At 36.9% G+C, this 23,412-nt stretch overlaps 1 protein-coding gene across 3 annotated transcripts in view; it reads right to left on the bottom strand.

The window, feature by feature from the left end:
* CPED1 (cadherin like and PC-esterase domain containing 1) overlaps positions 1–23,412 on the bottom strand; it is a 320,654-nt gene that overhangs the window by 155,751 nt on the left and 141,491 nt on the right. For all 3 annotated transcript variants that reach the window (XM_065938748.1, XM_065938750.1, XM_065938749.1), the window contains exons 7-11: positions 9,033–9,175; positions 7,739–7,811; positions 5,769–5,936; positions 4,140–4,244; positions 2,457–2,626 (exon numbers count right to left, since the gene is read on the bottom strand). In XM_065938748.1, coding sequence (XP_065794820.1) covers positions 2,457–2,626; positions 4,140–4,244; positions 5,769–5,936; positions 7,739–7,811; positions 9,033–9,175 — 659 coding nt within the window. The remainder of the gene's footprint in view (positions 1–2,456; positions 2,627–4,139; positions 4,245–5,768; positions 5,937–7,738; positions 7,812–9,032; positions 9,176–23,412) is intronic.

The raw sequence follows: 23,412 nt of genomic DNA, 5'->3' as shown, positions 1-23,412 counted from the left end.
TCCAAGTGATTTCTTGTGTAATTTTTTGAATAACTTACTTTGAAAATGTGGATTTTCATGGAAAGCATATGATTAGAACAAATTACACCTGCTCTTTTATTTCCAGTGAAGTGAAAATTAACAGAGAGTACACACACATAGATTTTAGTGTTTTTTTATTCTGTTCAGATTTCTACTCATTCTGATAGGACCCCTGGATTCTGAGCCTCAGGGCACAGACAGAAGTGTCACTTTCTCTAAATGTTGCTTTTCTGTCTATTTGTCCTCACCTTGTTGCTTTAAGTGGATGATGTTTATTTAAAAGGGTGAAGGAAGTCATTCACCACAGATAACATAGGCATGTAAAACTGGTTTTTAGAGTATGAAAAACTAGAGGTGGCCATTGTGAAGATAAGGGCAATTATGAATGACTACAACTGACCTTCCTGTCAGCATGAGGTCCTGGTATAAAGAATAAGACCAGAAAGAAGAGGCCAGGGTTGTAGTTCCAACTCAATTAGCTGCTCAGCTTGAGCAAATGACCCATCTTCTTAGCACCTTAGTTTCCTCATCTGGAAAACGTATATGACACCAATCCTTCTTGTGATACAGCATGAATGATAATTAAATATATATGTATATATCTCACTGGCAAATTTGAAGATAATTAAATTAACTAGTCTTTCTTAAAGTTGTCTGGAAACAATTTATCTAATTGTTTCTTGATAAAGATTTCAAGTTGACTTATCATAGTGCTAACTCAGATAAGGCTTTCAAACTTATCTTGCTTTTCCTATAAATGAAAGAAAAGCATTTCTCCCATTTTAGATGTAACGTGACCTTCGGATGGTATAGGAGCAGGAAACAGAAAGTATATTAATACTTAACTACTTATCTGTGATGGAGCATACCACACACCATGCAGAATATGAAGCTTATCTGATATAATCTTGAAACAATTCTTGGTAGGTTGTATAATCCATAATTTACAGGTATGGAAACTGAATTGCAGAGGAAAATCTTAGCTGCTGTAATTAACAAAATCTAAACTTGGGATTTTTAAATCCAAGTCTGTTTGATTCAAAAAAGTCCTGACTTTTTCTAACGATATTTAACACTCACCTTCAATAAATTACATTGTTGGAAAGAATCAGTCAGGGTTAAAATTAGGCTTAAATCCAATATTCTGAATTTAAGACAAGTCAATTGCTTAACCGTATAACAAATGTGGACCTTGAGAGAAACTTGGGGAATAAACTTTCCAAGCCTTGCATATCTCAAAGGAACTTAACTTACTTAAAGTAAAAAACAATACTTAAATAGACTTTTTGGTAAATCAAGTCTGCTCTTTCTCTGTCGATAATGATGAATGAGACAGTCTTGGATTGAGTGAGTGCAAAGAACAAACAAAGGGACATTGAGCTATAGTATTTAAAACTTAACTTTCAAACAAACAAAACCTTCTATCAATCCTATTACTTCAGAGTATTGGGGGAATAAGGCCAACTGCATAAAGTTGTGGCAATTAAAGTGAGTTCCGGACCTGGGAGATGTCCTAAGAATTCTTCAACTATGTGATTATTTGTATTTTTGAACTATTAAAAAAAAAAGTTTCTCTAGGATTGTTTTCACTGTCTGCTGAGGCAGAAGGAAGGAGGAAAGTCGATAGAATTGAGGCCATTCATGAGGGTGACTTCAGAGGCGCCGACGAGCGTGGCATGGCCATCGAGTCTTTGATCCCTCTAGGTGGCTGGGTTTATTTCTGTTTTCCTGGCAATAGACAAGTCAAATACTTACTTAATTCCATCATGTAAAAGGGAAGTAGACTTAGCTGGCACATGAGCCCTGCCCCTTCCTCCACTGACCGGGGGTATTATTATGCTCACTGGACCAGCAGACTCATTCCCTCATTACCACCCCACATTAGAATGGAAGTGGATGGGGGACGCCAAGGACCTTTCCTCCTGGCCAAATGCTCCTCTCTGAGATTCCATCTTTAAAAAAAAAAACAACACTAATCTTGTGGTAGAGACAGACATATTTATAAATTTGGATATGTTTTGTCCAGAATAAACTCATGCCTCAAAAACTCTAAATGAATGTTCATACCATCCTGGCCTCCACTCTGACTGACGGTTCATAAAACAAATCTCACCTAATTCTTTCTGGCTGATGCTCCTGAAATTCAGGGATATATATCACAGGGTGAAACTAGCTTGAAACTTTTAATTTTAAACTTGACTTTTGAGTGGAGTCAAGTCTTGCTGGTTTGAAAAACTGTTGGATATATTTTTGTTACAGTGTTTGAAGACCACTAGAATCATTATGGTTTCAATGTTTTAAAGAAGCTTATTTTCCAGAGCATGAATTTTTGGATACACTTCTTTTTGTTGCTTTCTTTAATGTAGGCAATGCCTTTTGAAATCAATCTTTAGAGATTTTTGGGGTTGTGCAATTCAAATTTGTGGCTCTCTTACCATTCCAGCGGGTGTAGCTCTGCCTTTTTATTCAGGAGCTGAAATTGTTCAAATACACTTAAAAGAGACTGGTATTGAGTCAGGATGGAACCAGGTTTTCCCATAGGACTTGCCATACCATAAAATTCATGAATCAGAGATTGAAATCCAGGCGTAGTAGATGGGAAAAGCTGAGAAGGAATATTCAATAGCAGAATATCAGACTAAGCGATGGAAAAAAAAATATAGTATTACTTGGGAAGGCTTTATATTTATTCATATATTTTAATTAGGCATTTATTGAAAAATCTATTATCGGTACCATAATTTAATTTTCTGTGTTGCTGTCAATGTAAATGCCACTTTTTATAAGAAACTAATTTTTCTGATGTTTCTATTTTCAAATGGGGTGAATTTTATTTCTCTTTTCATTGAATGAAAACAGCTATCTCCTTTCTATAGATACCCCCAAAACAGTTGAGTAACTGAGTTAGGTAGCAGGAAAAATAAGATGACATCCTCTTGGATTACAAGTGTCATATAAATGTCAGGATGAGAGATATTAATCTGACCAAAAATAAAAATCTATGGTCACCCTCTTTCTACTCTGAGAGTCAGATATTAATGTTTACCCTTTCTCCTATAAAATAATTTTTCTATTCTTCACCTTGTGCCAAGAGAAATTCTTTACTTTCCTAATCTCTTAAATTAAGAATTCCTGAAGGATGAGGCCAGATCTCTCTGATTATCTTTGTATGGTATTGAACCAAACTGTTGCAAATGTAATACATACTGTATTTAAATTAATTAAAATAATCCATCGACTAAGTTCTCTTTTGAGTAATAAGCTTACTTTGAATCCTCTAAAATATGGGGCTAAGTAATAAAAACAAGTGTCAAACATTCACTAATTAAGTTCGTTAAAATTCACACATGTAGCATCTGAATACAAATTTTTAAGTAAAAAATAAATATTTTATCCAAACAGATTAATAATAAATTATTAGTAGACTTTTAAAAATGCTACTTTAAAGAAATGCTTTCTATAAACAAATCTTACATAGAAAAATATGAATCCAATATAAATTATCTATATAAGGGCAGAACCAGAAACAAAGCAAGTATGAAGCATATAGATATATGTGTAATAAATTATCCATTGATATTCATCAATAACTTAACAGAATCTAGGAAAATACATAGAAAATAAATGCCATTTATACTTTCAGGCTGAAACCAGTAAAAGTTATAATTATTAATATTTACATTTTTTTCCTTTGGAGTTTGCTACAGATTTATAACAAACTTAGGTAGTTTTAAAAAATATTATTATTTTATTGAATAATGTTTACTTTTACACAAACAAAAAGGGCATAATAAGCAGAAGGAAATTTTGGATACATGTAAATGTCCCAAAGCAAACAGCAAGCTTCTTTAGAAAAATGTTAGCATTTCTCCCTTAAGAATTAGCAAAGCCTCCCAGCTATATTTATTCCACATTCTTTTACCTTTAGTAAGTCATGTATTATCTGCATACTCTTAAAGAATATGCATTCTGCTCATCTTAATCTTCATATCTCTAAAAAGAAGCTTACAAATACTTAAGGAAATATCTTCTAGTTTTAAGTCAAAAATCAAGTAGCTCATGGTTAATCTACTACAATCTCAGTAATCAAGAGGAATCAAAGGTCACTTTTGCTTTACCAGTTGGAATTGTCCCAAACTCCCGAGTTCCTTTATAAAAGTCATAATTGAGTTAATCTCCTCTAAAGACAGGCACCGATTTAGTTCTTTTTGATAATTTTCACCCTATAACAGGGGCAAAAAATACAACTCTTCAGCAATTGTTCCAAAACCAAGCTATGTTTAGCACAAGTCAAAAACCAAATTTTAAACTCTTTAACAGCTAAGCTAATTAATTCTAAACAATATAGCAACTTCAACTCATCAAAATGATGTCAGAATACAAGAAAACTTCATGTTTGACAAAAGAACCTGAAATAGCTCAGTAGTGCTTTGGCAGCAAGGTTGGGAAGTTGGGCCCAGAAGGACAGAATAAGTGTGACAGTTTGCAAAGGCAGGAGGTCTTTTTTTAGCCTTCAGGGTATCAAAATCAGAGCAGGAAATTTACACGTTAACCTCACGTATGTCACACTACCATTTTCACATTTCACGGATTCCAGTAAACAGACTTACCCCCACCCCCATTTCCCTCACATTTATTTTTTCTAATGCATCCCTAAGAGCAAAAAATACACATCTTACTATTTTCTCCGGGTCAAGTGGTTCTAATGATTTTAATGACAATCCACTCACTAAGTAAGGAAAACAGGGAACTCTAGGAATGAACCAATAAATCTTAGGGAGACAAGAGTCTATAACATCTTTTTTTTTTTTTTTTTTTTTTTTTTTACAAGTGAAAATATTTATTGTTTTCTTAAGCCGGAAAAAACCCCCCACAATTAATGGCTCAGTGTAGGTCCTTTGCAACATTTGTTCCTTTCTCTCCCCTCCCCCCTCCTTTTCCCCTTGTCTCCTATCTTCCATCTCTTCATTCTTATCTTTATTCAGATATTTTCATCAATATATAAATGTATATTTTTACATCAGTGGGATGCTATACATTTTGTTTTCTAGTCTCTTTTTTTTTTTTTAATATTATTTTATTAGTTGGAGGCCAATCACTTTACAACGTCTTAACTCTCAAAACCATCTCTCTGTAGAGCACCATTTGTTGGTGAGACCTTTCACATTCTACTTTTTCAAGTTTTCCAGTTATGGTTTTAAAACAGAAAGATACAGAAAACGATACTACACCTAGATTATTAATATGTACAGATTTTTTCATACATCAAGAAAACTTGTACTAACAGATCATAAAAATTAACCAGTCTTACTTTGAAGCACTATTCCCTAATCATCAGCCTCTAACCAAAAATGTTAACCAGATGTAACTGCTTTAAAAAAAATGAGTATTATAACTTCAGCCCCTTGATTTTAATCTAGAGCACTAACTGCTTCCAAAAGGTTCAGGTATTCCTTAACAGTATTCTAGAATACATAACATGCACTATGCATTATAAGAACAAAATTCTCTTGGGAATTAGGAGCTGATTTACTTCATTTTCAACCCATAATTTCATCATAGTCAGTCACTTACGTACTTAGTAGACACAAAAATAATATTGATCCTTACATCAGAAAAATATTGAGGTTTATATAACAGGTACAAATCAATTTCAAATGAATTATCAAGTTGCTTAACTGCACAGTAAAGAAAATGATACCAAAAGATGAATTAAAAATACTTGTCAGTAAAAAATATGCACTTACCTTAACTACAGCTGATCTATAAAGTCTCTGAAATATCTCAGAAAATATGGAAAAGGAAGATTCATTAGACAGGAGAAAGTTGAAAGTATCCTTTAAAAGAAATTCTTCTGTGTTTTGGTCCTCAAAATCCATATCATCATCATCTTGAAAATTTAAATGCTCATGCACCTGTGAAAGAGTTAAATAACAGCAAATATTTTTTGTTGACTTATTTTTAATGCAGTGAAATCACTTCTAAGACATGATTCATTTCCCTTTGGATTATAGATCAGAACTGACATCTAGTGGTCCTTTTGGAGGTCAACAATTTTATAAAAATCTAAGTACTGTTCTTTCGAAAATATGATTCCCAGGTGGTGCTAGTGGTAAAGAACCCACCTGCCAATGCAGGAGGCTTAAGAAACGCGAGTTTGATCCCTGAGTCGGGAAGATCCCCTGGAGGAGGGCGTGGTAACCCGCTCCAGTAGTCTTGCCTGGAGAATCCCCTGGACAGAGGAGCCTGGGGGGCCACAGTACATGGGGCAGCAAAGAGCTGGACACGACTGAGGCGACTTAGCATGCATGCACATAAGAACATTACTGTTTTATAGAATCATATCAGTTTATCTTAAAGATATCATTGATGAACTTGTGTTCATGGAAATAATATATAACACCTCTAACTAATAAATTTTTAAAAATCATAATGTAAACTATTGTGGGTTTATATATATGTAAACAATGTGGGTAAAATAATGAATAAATGACCAATAAAAGATGTAGATTCATAAAATTTTAGAATTTTAAGGATAAATCTTTGAATCGACCAAATGTCGGAATCACATATAATGTAATTATTCTCCTTGTGTAATAGTTTGAAAACCAGTCAATACAGTATGCAGTCAAACTCTTGTTGAACATAATTTTTTTTCTTTTTTATTGAAGTATAGTTGATGTACAATATTATGTAAGCTGCACGTACACAGTTGTGTGTGCTGTGTGCTCAGTTGCTCAATCATGTCTAACTCTTTGTGATACCCTGGATTGTGGCCTGCCAGGCTCCTTTGCCCATGGGATTTCCCTGGCAAGGTTACTGGAATGGGTTGCCATTTTCTACTCCAGGGTGTGCATAAATTTTATTCTGTTTCTTTTGCCATATCATGAATTAGCTGTCTACAGACTAACGCAGTCAACTTTTAAAACCTGATTGCCACTAAGGGCAATTTTGGATTAAAAATATGTTGGAGGAGATTATATGAATGAGTTAATTTAAGATGAAGTAGAAGAGTCAGAGTATACAAAAAACATGCTTTAATTTTTATATATTCATACAAATGTTGAAAACAAATATTTCAAAAATTCCTATGGTTTTAAAATTAAAATCTAAAAAAAATAAAATTAAATTAAATTAAATTAAAGTCTAGGCCAGTTTTAAATTAAATAGCTATATGTAAAGAATAAAGGAGCTAACTCTTTTAGAAACCCATATGAATAAACTAGGTAACCTGCTATTTATTTATTAACTAGATGCCTATTTTCCTGCATCAACACATACTCAGCTTTATGCCACATTTATTTCATAAACAGTGGTTGAACCATAAAAAAAATGTGTGCTTGTTCAACAGGAAAGCAGAGTGGGTACTGTAACTCAAATCATAGACTCTCCATATACTAGTTAATTCTTTGAACCACAGCAAGAATACTGGCGCGGTTGCCATTCCCTTCTCCAGGGGATCTTCCCCACCCAGGGATCAAACAAACCCACATCGCTTGTGTCACCTGCATTGAAGGCAGAGTCTACCCTCTGAGCTACCAAGAAAGCACAAATATAAGTTTGATGTTGTAAGTTTGACGCATGTTGCATTTACTGGTTGGCTACTATGAATGAAAACACCACCACCACACACACACACACACACACACACACACACACACACACACACACACCCTTCAGCCAAAGGAAAGCCCCGTGAGCACTCTGGCATACTCACCTGAAGTACTACAGGGGACCCGACACTGCTGTAACCAATATCAAAGGTTAAAAGTTGAAAACATAATCTGCATCTGAAATAAAAACACAAGGTAACAATAAAAAGGAACGAAATAGTGCCTTTTGCAGAGAGGTGGCTGGACCTAGAGATTGCCAGACAGAGTGAAATAAGTCAGAAAGACAAATACTGTATAGTGTCACTTACATGTGGAATCTAGAAAGATGGTAGAGATGAACTTATCTGCAAAGCAGAGGGTTGTCACAGATGGAGACAACAAACTCGTGGTTACCAAGAGGGTAACGGGGTGGGATGAATTGGGGGTTTGGGATTGACATATATGTATATTACTATGTATAAATGGATAATTAATGAGAACCTACAGTATAGCACTCAACGTTCTGTTGTACCTAAATAGGAAGGAAATCTAAAAAAGAGTGGACATATGCATACGTGCAGCTGACTGACGTTGCTGCATAGCAGAAACTAACAACATTGTAAAGCAGCTGTGCTCTGATAAAAATAAAATAAAAACAACAGACGGTAACAAGACACGTTATATTCGCTATGTTTACTCTATTATTTGGAACCATATCATTAATAATCACTGGGCTTAAATTTCAACATCTATACTGATTACAAAGAGCAGTGACTTAGATAATCTAAAATTAAATACAATTCATCTTTGGATTTGGAGCCTGTTTCATTACCTACAGAAAATACAGACATATAAAAAGTATTCATAACACATTAAATGAAACAATGAAGTTGACTCCATAAACACACAATGTGGGAAAGGAACCTCTCCTACTTCTCCATGCTAAGCATTCTTATTCACATAGATAAAACTTACATGGAGGTACTTCCTTTTCTTAACATACTAGATTTAACATTTCCCTAGAAAAAGACCTTAAATTATATTCAAGTAAACTGGATAAAATGTAGAGATAAGAGTTATTGAATTTTGTTAATAAAAGCATATAAATAAAAATATAATTAGTCAATGGAAAGCATATATGATAAAATAGGTGAGCTTGAAAGGGGTTACAATTTTAAAAATAATTTAAAAATTAACTGTGCTTTATTTTTTGTCACCACTGTTTAAATACTGTAAGTCTTTAACATACTCTGAACTTATAGGGTCTACAAATCACAAAACATCAGTTTAGAAGTTCATACTTTATATTATATAAAAATTTCCAAGTAGCACCTACTTGTGATCATTAAGATACATTTTCATTAGCAATCAATTTTTAGAAGGTAGGTTTTTTTTTTTAACATTAAAATTTGCTTTTACCTATGGAAGATCTTTGGTCCCAGGGTAGATGTTTCACTGAATACTTCAGCTGCTAGTAGGAGTTTGCTAATGGCTTCCTTCATGTTATCAAAAGCCTGAAGAGGTGAACTGGCTCTCAGGAATGTCTCAAAAAATGTTTGCAGCTGTGAACAAAGTAAAGGATTCATATGTTGAAAGGACAATCTCTGTCTCTCTATCATTTCCAAATGAACAATGTAAAAGATCTCTTTAGGTTATCTCTCTTTGACTCACTCAAAAAAACTCCTTAAAAACAAAAATTTGACCATCTAAGACATATAAAAAGTATACTGAAAGAGTATATATGTAAGGTATATTGTATAATAAATATATATTATCACATATTGTACAATGTGATGTATATTATATACATTTAAAACCATAGTACAAGCCTTCTGATTGAATGTGGGATACCAAAATATCTTGCAATTTAAATTATTTTAAAGGTGCTTACTCCATTTTTCTTCATTCCATGGTATCTAACCATGCAAAGTGAAGAGCAAGTATCACAGAGCTTGTGATCAAAACTGCCAAGTTGAATTTGGGACCCTTCATCTAGGTAAATTAGAACTTGCAACTCACTTTGAATTTTTGTGTCCTTTTCTTTAAAAGGAGTTACAACTTACCAACAAGAGAGTTGCCAAATCAGAAGAAAGTTACTGTAAAATATGAAATTCAAGTCTAAGCTTTTATTATTATCCCTTTCCTGCATGTATGAGAACAAAAATAACTACATCAAAATTGCTTCTTCTTCTTCATGGTGTGGGAGCTCTAGACAACCAGAGAAGAATCTAAGAAAATCTCGCAGTGTCCTGAAATTTTCAATTCAGGCTTCGTGTGACTGGAGAGAATGGGGCCTCATTACAAAAATGGGCAGGATGTTAGGTTTATGTCTTCACAGAAACACAAATAGCTATTCTTATTTACTTAAATGTTAAAACAATCACAACCAGGATATCTTCAGGATGCTTAACACCAAGGCTCAAGTCAAACTTTCTAAAAAGTATGAAATAAACCTCATATTGATTCATAAACTGTCTCTGAGTAAGCATACACTTTCAAAAATGAAGAACAAAAAATATTTTCAGAAAAAACATGCAGCAGGTATACTATTAGTATTTTTGGAAGAACAGACTAAATTTATCCAAGCTGTGTAAGACCGCAAAGGGAAAAACTTTTGTTGCTCTAATAATGAAGGACAGATACTGGCACAAATCACCTGAGGGAGACGGTAAATGTGTCTTTAAAATATATGAGCAAAGTTCCCCCAAGAGAAACAAATGCTGACTTCATAAACTTTTCTCAGCTTAAAAACAGAAACATAATGAGATGTACACTTTAAGACCCTATAAACACGTCATTAGCATTTGGCAGTTGGGATGTTTCTCCTTCTCTAAGGACTAAGGAAAATGAAGGCAGTAATTGCATGATCAAAAGAAAACAAATCCAGGCTAACACCAAAAGTATCAACACCCTTGAGTCAAAACAGAGTAACATGTTTTTCCAAATAAAAGTAACTCATCACATTTCCCTCAGTTCACCATATTGCACAGAAAGGGTTACTAATAATATTATTGCATTTTTCCGTTTATATATTTTCTGAATGTCACAGGGGTCAAGGTTAATAATTTAAGAAGGTTGGAAACATTTGTGTAACACATAGAGTATGTAAGATTGATTATCAAATTATATCCTACATGGTGAAAAATAATTAGCAAATTAATGTTTAGGGTTGTATTTATTCTTCTACTGTGGAAATGTGTATTTCTTAATTTTTTACTCTAATTAATTTTTCACCATGCGGAAAGCACTGTGTGCTGAACTTCGGAGAACAAGGTACTTAGCACAGTAGCCTCTATAGATTTACAGGCTAAAAGTCCCAGGTTCAACTCTGGTTCTGTGCCTATTACTAGTAAGTTGTGAGGCCTTGTAAGTCTACTAACAGTAACTTTATAGACGTATTGCTAGGATTAAATCAGAGAATGGACTCTCACAAAGTCTGCCACCACCCATCAGACATTAAATGCTCAGTACACATTAGCTTCTTTTATTAATTAAAACAAAAGTCCACAGCCTTCTTTCAACGATGAACATTTAAAAGATATCTGATAAACCTTTCAATAAAATAGATTTACAAGAGAGAATATAGAGACATGGTGGGTAAAGAGATCCCATCACTGATACATGTCCCAGCAGAAATGAAAGCAGAGAACTGAAGGACCAAAATCTTTCCTCCCATTTCCTTAAAATTCAGACTGCTAAGAGGAGGACTACCCTCAAACTGCAACTGTTGTAGCAGGAGGACAAGACAGAGCTGCCATTACAAACAGAAATGTAGAAAGAGGAGATAGCAGTGACATTGAAAAAGCACAACTCAAAAAAAAGAGACTTCTTTCATGTTTCTATTTGTCCTGTTACCAGTCTTTGTCTCCATATCCATTTCCTTCTATTTCATTACATGCATTTCCACTTATCTAAGTCCTTCAAGTCGAAGAAGATTTGAGATGAGTCGTCTCTTTATTTAGGACAGCAGCAGGCAAACTACACATGTAGGAAGTGAAAGCAGACTTTTGCAAATACTTTTCTTTTTAAATCATCAACTTTCAGCAGGTTGTCCAGAGAGCGCAGAATAGTTATATCAATAATTGAAACTAATCCAGGGAGGCTAAGTGTCTGCTCATTTTGTCATTTGTTATACTAACTATATTTTTTTGGTCAAATACCTGAGTTCTGTGCATCTCAATGTGCTCACATGTCGAAAGAGAGAAATGTGCTTAATGATCTAATGAGACAATGTCAAATCTGAAATTATTTGATAGTAATTCCATTCAAAGTTATCAGAACCCAAAAAACACTTCTCACTCAGAGCTTTCTTAACCCAAGCACAAATAAATGTTACTTGAAATAACATCTTCGCCTTCACTGCTAAGTTAAAGTCAGCCATGAACTCAGATATCATGGAGACGTCCTTGTCTCTAGATCAAGACTTTTAATAGATGTTTTTAAATTTAAACATGAGACTATAAGATCCCAGGGAAAGCAGTACCTTGGTAGGGAGGTAAAGATGAATAAAAGAAGATCTTAAAATGTTTCACAAGACATGAAACTGTTTTATGAACTATAAATTTTCCTACTTCAGTGCAAAAATGAAATACAAGTTTAATGCAAAACAAATTATGTACAAAATGACCTTGTAAGGTGAGGGCTGTAAAACCAGAAAGTTAAAGCATCACCATTCGTTTGTACTTGTGTAAAACTCAAGCAATAAACCAATGAGGTATTTGTAGTTTTCACATCTATCCATTCAAGGAACTTCCTAAAATATTTGTAAATGGGTTGAAATAATCAACTAAAAATGGAAGGACAAGAGAAACTGAGGATGAGCTTCAAAATATTTGTAGAAAAACTTCAGTTATCTTTTGATATCCTAAAATATTTCTAAATTGCCCTTATATTCACCTCATTCTCCGACTCCGCTTTTCACAACCCCTCCCTCACTAAATTCTGGGCTTCACCCAACCGATTTCCTTGATCCTCCCATAAGATCCTCCCACAAGACGCAGATTGTTCTCGGTGGCAAAAGATGCTGTTCTATATTAACCTTGCCAACTGTCTCGTTTGCTCTTACCACCAGTCTGTGAGATCTTTCAGGGCAGAAACTGTACCATTTTATCTTTGAGTAGCCAGTATCTAACACAGGACACGTATTAAGTAAATACCGTTGAGTAAACAAACCTACGTATAATAGTACAGAAATCACAGAGACTTTGATAAGAGGAATAGTTCACTGGAGCTTCTGGATAACATAAATTTTCTCCCTATGACAACATGGGTATCTCTTATTTCCATCTCATGAGAGAGGGAGGATGAGCATTCTTCTGGTGACTTGTAATAAAATCTTTGAAAAATAGAAGCTCACAGCTGCTCAAGAGAATTTCTAAGATAAGAAAACTTAATATGAGTTAAAACATGGGATGAAAGATTAACCAATATTAGAGGGTTCTTTTTTTAAGTCATGTCCTTGACTAACTGGGAAACTCTAGCAGAATGTTGGTATTTCAATATTTTGAATTTTCAGTAATGTTTAATAGCATTGTACCTTATTAAAGTTTACCAGAATTTCTCTCAATATTAATGTGGGAGAGAGGAGCTTTCATCTTCTCAAAGTAAAGAAGTATATTAGTATTTAACAGCATTTTGTACCAACAAGCATATGAGAAGATCTCAATATCACTAGTCATTAGCAAAATGCAAATCAAAACCACAATGAGATATTACCCCACATCTATTAGGATGACTACTGTCAAAAAACCCATAAAACATTAAGTGTGAGAAAGGATATGAAGAAATCAGAACCCTAGAGCACTGTTGGTGGGAATGTTAAGTGGTGCAGTGAGTGAAAGTCGCTCAGTAGTGTCCGACTATGCCACCCCATGGACTGTATAGTCCATGGAATTCTCCAGGCCAGAATACTGGAGTGGGTAGCCTTTCCCTTCTCCAGGGGATCTTCCCAACCCAGGGATTGAACCCAGGTCTCCAGCGCTGCAGGCGGATTCTTTACCAGCTGAGCCACACTTATGCAAAACAGTATGGAGGTTCCTCAAGAAATCAAAATACAGTTATTATAGGATGCAGAAATTCAAATCCTGGATACAGAGCCAAAAGAATTGGAAACAAGTTCTTAAAGATTTATTTGTTCACTCTTGTTCACAGCAGTATTATTAACAATAGCTAAAAAGTGGAAGCAACTCAAGCATACATCCATGGATGAATGGATAGACAAAAGGTAGTATAGACAGACAAAGTAATGTTGAAAGTAAGTGAATGTGTTAGTCGCTCAGTCGTGTCCAACTCTTTGAGACCCCATGGATGTAGCCTGCCAGGCTCTTCTGTCCATGGGATTCTCCAGGAAAGAATACTGGAGTGGGTTGCCATTCCCTTCTCCAGGGGATCTTCCTGATCCAGGGATCGAACCTGGTTCTCCTGCATTGCAGGTGGATTCTTTACCATCTGAGCCTCAAGGGAAGGCCAGTATAAAATTATTCAACCTTAAAAAGGAAAGACATTCTCACCCATACTGCAAGCCAAATGAACCTTGAAGATATGCTAGGTGAAATAATTGAGTCACAAAAGACACTGTATGATTTCACTTAAAGTGTCTAGAGTAGTCAGGCTCTTAGAAACAGAAAATAAAATAGTGGTCGCCAGTGGCTAGGGGGAGGGGAAATGCAAAGTTGTTTCATGAGTATATAATTTCAGTTCTGCAAAAAATCCTGGAGACTGATTGTGTGTGTGTGTTAGTTCCTCAGTTGTGTCCGACTCTTTGCGACCCGATGGACTGTAGCCCACCAGGCTCGTCTGTCCCTGGGATTTTTCAGGGACAGAGGAGGCTCCTCCATCCATGGGATTCTTCAGGCAAGAATACAAGGATGGTTTGCCATTTCCTTCTCTGGGGGCTCTTCCCAACCCAGGGGTCGAACCCGGGTCTCCCACATTGCAGGCAGATTCTTTACTGTTTGGGCCACCAGGCAAGTCAATCATACAACAATCTAAATGCATTTAATAGTACCGAACCATATGCTTAAAATGGGTAAGATGGTAAACTTTATGCATGCGTGCATGCTCTGTTGCTTCAGTCATGTTCAACTCTTTGCGACCCGTGGACTGTAGTCCGCCAGGCTCCCCTGTCCATGGAATTCTCCAGGCAAGAATACTGGAGTGGACTGCCATGCTTTCCTCCAGGGGATCTTTCCAACCCAGGGATCAAACCCGTATCTCCTGAATCTCCTTCACTGCAGGCTGATTCTTTACCAATGAGCCACAGAGGAAGCCCTTATGTGTACATTATCACAATTAAAAAAAAAATTAAATACTGCAGTTCTCACAGCCTCACTCCCTCCAACAACCATGTTTAAACACTTGTTAATTTTGTACCATGAAAGTCCAAAAAAGCACCCTTTTAATGGTTATAAATTATGCAAAAGAAACAAAATAAAAAATATTTCCTCCCTTGCTCCATTTCTCAGCTCCTGCAAATAGTGGAGATGGTTTACATCTCTACTCCATTTCCTCAGAGCCATTGTTTTATTGAGAGACAATCATTTAACCTTGAAATTTAGTATGAAAAATACCACACAGCAAACTTTAATGCTAGTAGGAACAATCCAGAATAAAGGGCACATTTACTGGGTTGGCCAAAACATCCATTTGTGTTTTTGCATTACACCTTATGGATGGATCTGGACAAACTTTTTGGCCAGCCCAAAATGACCAGTAGATCTTAAAGGAAATCAACCCTGAAGGACTGGAAGGATTGGAAGGATTGATACTGAAGCTGAAGCTCCAATACTTTGGCTACCTGATGCGAAGAGCCGACCCATTGGAAAAGATCTTGTGGCTAGGAAAAATTGAAGGCAGGAGGAGAAGGGGACGACAGAGGATGAGATGGTTGGATGGCATCACTGACTCAATGGACATGAGTTTGTGCAAACTCCTGGAGATGGTAGAGGCCAGGGAAGCCTGGTGTGCTGCAGTCCATGGGGTTTCAAAAAGTCAGACATGACTGAGAGACTGAACAACAAAATATGACGGAATGCCAAATCTAGGGAATGAGCATTTCAAGTTAAAAGGCAATATCACATAAGAGATCAGACTCAATTTTATCCATGATAGAACTAAGGACACAATTAAATACATTAAATCCAGGTCTATGTTCTTTTCCAAATAAAAAGGGGAATAAGTATGCATTCAAATCTACTTCTTTTTAATACATTGGAATTTAAGTATATAGTTCTTGATCAATATTATTATTCTGCCTTTTACAGAATCAGCTGGGATATCTCTGCCTTACTCTGACCTAACCATTCCCTCGCCCTAGCGTTTACTGAACTCTTAAAATGTATCTGAAGGAATTTGAATACCTCAGAAATAGGCATACATACAAAATCTTAAATAATTTATAAAATAAAAAAGTAAAATTGTTTTGGAAATGCACCCCTCAGATGGATATGACTTCTTTTTATTGTTAGTCGAGTCTTTGTATCCACTGCTTCCTCCGATAGCTCAGCAGGTAAAGAATCCACTTACAATGGAGATGCAGGAGACATGGTTTCGATCCCTGGGTCAGGAAGATCCCCAGAGGAAGAAATGCAACTCTCTCCAATATTCTTGCGTGAAAAATCCCAGGGACAGAAGAGCCTGGTGGGCTGCAGTCCAAAGGGTTGCAAAGAGTCAGATAAGACTGAGCAACTAAGAACTTTTGTATCCACTAAGACAACAAGAGAAGGGGATGACAGTGGATGAGATGACTGAATGGCATCACCAACTTGATGGACGAGTTTGAGCAAACTCCAGGAGTTGGTGATGGACAGGGAAGCTTGGCATGCTGCAGTCCATGGGGTTGCAAAGAGTTAGGACATAACTGAGCTACTGAACTGAACTGAAGACAGTAGTATTTATTGTTAGAATGAGAAGGGTTCAGCATTGGTACTGATATTATTTTCAATGTAACCATGGAGAATATTTGTTCACACAAATACACAGATATAAATGGAAGGGTTTACTTAGAACAACATGACTTGATTCTGTGAGCTCCCTCCAAAGTATATTAAAAGAACACACAATGATTTATCATGGAATATTTAATTTTGTTAAAAAACTAAAAACGACCTGAGTTGTGTGGAGGATTTGTCAGTTATTGATTAACATCCTTACTTAAATGTGTCTGTTTCAGGGAGGAGTTGCATAATTTTAGTAAAAACCATATTTAAGTGTGTCTGTTTGGGGGAGGGGTTGAAGAATTTTTTCACTCTGGAGCAATCATCGTCATAATATTAGGGATAGATGAGTGCTAGGTTTTTCTTTTGAAGAGCAGAGGGGTGTCCATGCAGGGATCGGAGGAAAATCACCCGCTTTAGAAGCACAGTCTCAGCGAGATGAAATTTTAGGAAGGTGTACATGTGAAAAATTGATTATCAGCATTGATTCTCTTGAAACTATCTCTGGGCCTGTGAACCTGGGGAGTCTTCATGGCTCCCAGAGGCTCACAGTACCCGACTTGAGGATCACAGCCCTGGACGTGTCTGGTCCACAGGACACATCTGCTGCCCTGAGGGATGTGGGCTGAGATGAAGTGCTGGGAGCTTTCTGGACCTTAGCAAGAGGTCTCCCTCATGTTTTAAAGGAGCATGCTTTGGGGGGGAATCTGATATATAAAAACAGAAAGAAAAGAGGAAAAAAGGTGGGAGAAAGGGAGGGGAAAATGACTAAATTACAAACCTAAGCACTGATGTAAGCACTGATTTCACTTCATGCACACATGGTATTTGAATATAATTCTATATCACACTTAATAATGCTCACTAAGCTTGGCCAAGCTGACACCATATGTCAGACACTGGGCATTTCTCATGCACTGTTTTGTTTACAATCATGGCGATGCTATGAGGTTGATACTCATTATCCCCATTTTATTGATGAAGAAACTGAGACTTGAGAGCACAAGTAATTTATACAGTTAGGAGGTAACCAACATGAAGCCAATTTCATATTGAAGTCAATCTACTTGGCCACAAAGCCCCAGCATTACCTCTGCCACTGTGGCTTTGATTACATTGGGTTTAGGAAAGTGGATGGACCCTGAAATACTGAAGAATGAATCATCTGTTTTTACTTTCATGGAAAATGTATTTGAAATCGTCACAAATCTCAAACACCCACACATCTAAAATATCAATTCAACCCCTTGAACATTTGTGTAGTTTTTCGAGAAACTAAGAAAATTTCTATGTAACTTAAATCAACTTGCCTAAGATCAAGAACAAATTTTGTGTTAAGTCAAATGATTTAAGAACATAAATATTCTCATCATTTGTTTTAGCTCACTGAAAATTGGCTAGCTTTAGGGTTAACCACAGGAAAACGAAACTAATTGACTGAACTTAAATGAGGATAGTTTTTACTCATTCTCTGGAATTAGATCAAAATTCCAATATTTAAGTAAGTGTCATGCTTCCAGTGACATGGATAATTTTATTCATTTGTACTTCTTAATAACCCTAAGCTTTAAAGCATATATTAAAATTGGAAATTCAGAAAGTAGATTCTTAACCAGTTTCATGGTTAAAATTTTTTTAATTTCCCATACGTATATAAGAGGATTGATCAAGAGCAAGGTGCCAAAACACAAAAAGCTATGCAGAGCATAAAAATTTAATTATTTGCTTTGAATGGTAGAACCCTGATTGAATTATATTCAACCTTCTCACAGAACTGGCAGGTTATCTTTATGGCTCCTTCTAGAAGCTCTCAGTAGGATATAAAGGATCAGAGAGATTTTACAGTAAAGAGCAAAAGTTAAAGTTGTAAAGATTTTATCATTGGATTCTGTGGATATATGTCTACTCATTTTCATTACATGAATGCCATTGTTCAAGCAGGTCACCAATATTTCCATTATAGTTAAAACACAGATCTTCTTTAAGCCTCTGGTAAAATAAAGTCTGCGGGTTATCTGGAAATCTTTCCATCATTTATTAATTGTCTTGAGTAGAAAATGATATTGCAATTTGGTGATATTTACAACCAGTAATATTTGTAACAAGCAGTATAAAATCAGCAAAGAGAGATGCATTTAACAGAAAGAAACCTGTCCCATATATCTATAAATACTCTCAAATGAATAAGAAAGTAAAAAGAGAAAAGACTTTCCATTTACCTTCCAGACATTTTATGCAGGGCATCTATTTTAGGTCTTATTAAGTTTCATGGTCAATCACACAAAAAAGGAAATGCACTCATTATAAAAATAGAGTTCTGGGTGTACAAGAAAATGATAGAGCAACTGCCCTAACATATGAAGGCTGTAGTGTTAAAGTTTGCTAAATCCATGCTAGAATTATCACAGCCTTCCACTATTTTCTCATACGTCTCTCATAAAACTCATTCTTTTATATAGAATATTTTAAATGAGTATTTAAATACGATGCATAGTTTAAAAGCTCATAGTTTAGTATTCTAATTCAATGTAATTCTGTGTAGCCCAAATCAATGTCTTCTCCTTGTGGTATTGACTACTAACTTCTGTTTTCCCTGCCCCCAAATCATTTACTCCTTCATTGCTGCCAGAGTCATCTTTATGAAGCACAGTTCAAATCATCAAGGTTAGATGTCCCAAATATCTACAAAAGAAGGTGGTATAATAAACAGTGGAAGCCCTTTTACCCTTTCTGCTACAAAGGGACAGCTATTTTTGTATGAGAGCTCAAAAAGTGACATATGCTATTCTTAAACATTTTCATTTAGAAAACATGAATGTATATTCCCTTGTCAGTCTTACAAAGCCAAACCTATGGGTCAACTGACTGGAATTGCCAGTTATCCAACTTACAGAAACCCCACCCATGAGTGGGTTACAACTGCAATTAAAGCAAGAATATAAAAATACTTGCCAAGAAATCTCGGCCGAATCTTTCCAGGTCTCACAATGCCACCCCCTCAAACTCTGAAAGTTGTAGTTATGGTTGTTTAGTTGCTAAGTCGTGTCCAACTCTTTTGCGACCCCATGGCCTGTAGCCCGCCAGGCTCCTCTGTCCATGGGATTCTCCTGGCAAGAATACTGGAATGGGTTGTCATTTCCTTCTCCAGGGGATCTTCCCAACCCAGGGATCAAACCTGCCTCTCCTGCCTTGGCAGGTGAATTCTTTACCACTGAGTCACCTAGGAAGCCCCCTGAAAGTTGTTACATCTCATTTACTCCACCTGCAGTTTTCCTAAATTGATTCTTTTGTAAATATCCAACTTTGCTTTTACAGAAGCAAGTATGTCTTTTTTTTTTTTTTTTTTGCACTTCCATTTCATCAGAGCATGACAACTTAAGTATACAGATACTTGCCCTGGGCACTGAGCTCTTGGGTCCAGCAGTCAGCATGCTTTATGGAGGGCACACAGGGCATGGCCTAATACTGCAAGGAGGGAAGCAGTAATTAAGAGAGATTTTATTCATTGGAGATCTGAGTCCTAATTCTAATCACTTTCTTAGCTCTGTCATCTCTACTAAATTATGAATCTTCATTTCCTCATCCATAGGGTGGGTGAGGAACATAGCATCCTATCTCCCAGGGTTCTTAAAAGTATCAGATGAGACCACACATGAGAATACATTCAGATGTATAAAATAACAGTGGGGTCTCTTCACATTCTCTGTGTGCATGCTCACTCAGTCTATTCAATCATGTCCAACTCTTTGTGACCACATGGACTGTAGCCCACCAGGCTCCTCTGTCCATGGGATTCTCCAGGCAAGAATACTAGAGTGGGTTGCCATGCCCTCCTCCAGGGGAATCCTCCTGACCCTGCATTGCAGGCAGATTCTTTACAGCTGAGCCACCGGGGAAGCCCCTTTTACATTCTACTGTGCATGAAATTCAGGACCTTCATGATCTGACTCTAACATAGCTCTCTGGTTCCCCCTCTGACTCCACAATCCTGAGGCCTTTGCCTCTTTCTTCTTTCTCCATCCTTCCTACTTCAGGCTACCCTAGGATTCTTCCCACCCTGGAATACATACACATTCTCGCCAGTGAAAGCAGCTCATATTTCTGAGTCTATAACCCACCTTCCACCTGCATGCTTCATGATGTTTATCCAAAGGAAATGCAAACATCCTCTCCCTACTTCTAAAGAAACCCTACTCATTTGTCCAAGCTCAGCTAAAATACCACTTATTTTATAAAAACTACCTCACTTTCTCCAGACTGGAATAATTCTGACTCGACTATCCCTGCAAACCAGCCATTTACTGCACTCCATTCTTATTAGAATTACTTATAAATATGTGTCAGTAAAACAGGAATTTTTTTCAGTCAACGTATGTGTTTTGCACTCACTGGAGAGTGCCTTGAAGGCAAAAACCAACATTTCTTTCTTGAGTCCCCCTCCATATTGCCAGCACATAGGTACCCTTTCACAACTTCAGAATACAACTGAGCTGAAGTAACTATTAAAGATCACAGAAATCATCAATATGGTTTTTCCTTTATTTCTGACTCCATGATCAAACTTAAAAATTATACATATGCAAGAAGACAGCAAGATTAAACACCCTGATTTCCCACCACTTATTACAGGGAGATTTTTTTCGTCCACTTTTCTTTATGATGGGCATACAATCATTAGAAGTTTCATCCTCATCGACAGGGGCTAAGTCATTAGACAAGACGCCTTCCCCTCCATTTCCCTCTTTTGTCTCCTGCCCCTAATTTGAATATTTCTCTGTTCTCCCATTTAAATTCTATCAGCAAAACCTGCCTTTTAATCTGCTCTAATGTGAAAATCTTCCTTTTCATTGATGTGGCAGTTTGCAGAAACTGGCTGCAAATTCTTTCCACTCCTGTTGGCTCACTACTTCCTCTCATGCAGAAGTGGGGTCTATTTCTTGACTCACTGAACCCTAGCTGAGCCATGTGATAGTCTTTGGTAATGGGACATTAGCAAAGGTGATGTAGACTGTTTTCTTTTCCTGGGGCTGCTGTAACAATTTACCTCTAACATGGTGACTTAAACCAACATAGGACTCTGGAGTCACACTGGAGACTGGGATTGAGGTATATACACTATTGATACTATGTATAAAACAGACAACTGAAGGGAACATGTTGTGCAATGCAGTGAACTCTATTAATAGGTGCTCTGTGGTGTCCTAATGGGAGGAAAGTCCAAAAGAAAAGGGACACGTGTACATGGCCCCGGTGTTCCTGTTGTTGTTCGGTCGCTCAGTCATGTCTGATTCTTTGCGACCCCATGGACTGCAGCAGGCCAGGCTTCCCTGTCCTCCACCATCTCCTGGAGCTTGCTCAAACTCATGTCCATTGGGTTGGTGACACCATCCAACCATCTCATTCTTTGTCGTCCCCTTCTCCTCCTGCCTTCAATCTTTCCCAGCATCAGGGTCTTTTCCAATGAGTCTGCTCTTTGCATCGGGTGGCCAAAGTACTGGAGCTTCAGCTTCAGTATCAGTCCTTCCAATGAATATTCAAGGGTCATTTCCTTTAGGATGGACTCGTTTGATCTCCTTGCTGTCCAAGGGACTCTCAAGAGTCTTCTCCAGCACCACAATTCGAAAGCATCAATTCTTTGGCACTCAGCCTTCTTTATGGTCCAACTCTCATATCCGTACATGACCACCACAGAAACCACAGCTTTGACTATATGGACTTCTGTTGGAAAAATGATGGCTCTGCTTTGTAATACACTGTCTAGGTTTGTCATATCTTTTCTTCCCCAAGAGCAAGAGCCTTTTAATTTCACGGCTGCAGTGATTTTGGAGATGAAGAAAATGAAATCTTCCACTGTTCCCATTGTTTCCCCATCTATTTGCCATGAAGTGAAGGAACCAGATGCCGTGATCTTCATTTTAAGCCAGTTTTTTCACTCTCCTCTTTCACCCTCATCAAGAGGCTTTTAAATTCCTCTTTGTTTTCTGCCATTAGATTGGTACCATCTACATATCTGAAGTTGTTGATATTTCTCCTGGCAATTTTGATTCCAGCTTGTGATCCATCTACCTCAGCATTTCTCATCATGTACTATGCATACAAGCTAAGTAAGCAGGTTGACAATATACAGCCTTGATGTACTCCTTTCCCAATTTTGAACCAGTCTGTGATTGGCCCTGGTGACTCGGGAAAGAATCTGCCTGCCAATGTAGGAGATGCGGGTTCAATCCCTAGGTTGGGAAGATCCCCTAGAGGAGGAAATGGCAACCCACTCCAGTATTCTTGCCATGGGAAATCCCATGGACAGAAGAGCCTCATGGGCTACAGTCTATGTGGTTGCAAATGAGTTGGACATAACTTAGTGACTAAACAACAACAGATATGTATACCTATGGCTGATTCATTTTGCTGGACAGTAGAAGTAACGTAACATTGTAAAGCAACTACACTCCAATAAAAATTAAGTAACAAATAGATAAAACTCCACAAATAAGGTGGGGGGAGCAACAGAAATTTATTGTCTCAAGTTCTGGAGGCCAAAAGTCTAAACTCAAGGCATCAGTAGGGGCACATTCTTTCCTAATGCTCCGGGAAACAATCTACTCTTTATTTCTCCCAGCTTCCTGTGGCTGCACGCATTCCTTGGCTTGTGGCTTTGTAACGAACCTCCACCTCCATCTTCACATAACCTCCTCTATGTGTCTTCTCTTCCTCCACCTGTATGTCAAATCTCCCTTTCTCTTTCTGTTATTTATAAGGGCATGTGCCATTGGATTTAGGGCCTACTTGGATAATCCAGGACGATCTCAATTTGAGACAGTAACTGAACGTCATCTGCCAGGGTCCTTTTCCAGATAAGGTCACGTTCA

Source organism: Muntiacus reevesi, chromosome 6, assembly GCF_963930625.1.
Source record: "Muntiacus reevesi chromosome 6, mMunRee1.1, whole genome shotgun sequence".
Taxonomy (NCBI): Eukaryota; Metazoa; Chordata; class Mammalia; order Artiodactyla; family Cervidae; genus Muntiacus; species Muntiacus reevesi.
This window is presented reverse-complemented; position numbering and strand designations above follow the sequence as displayed.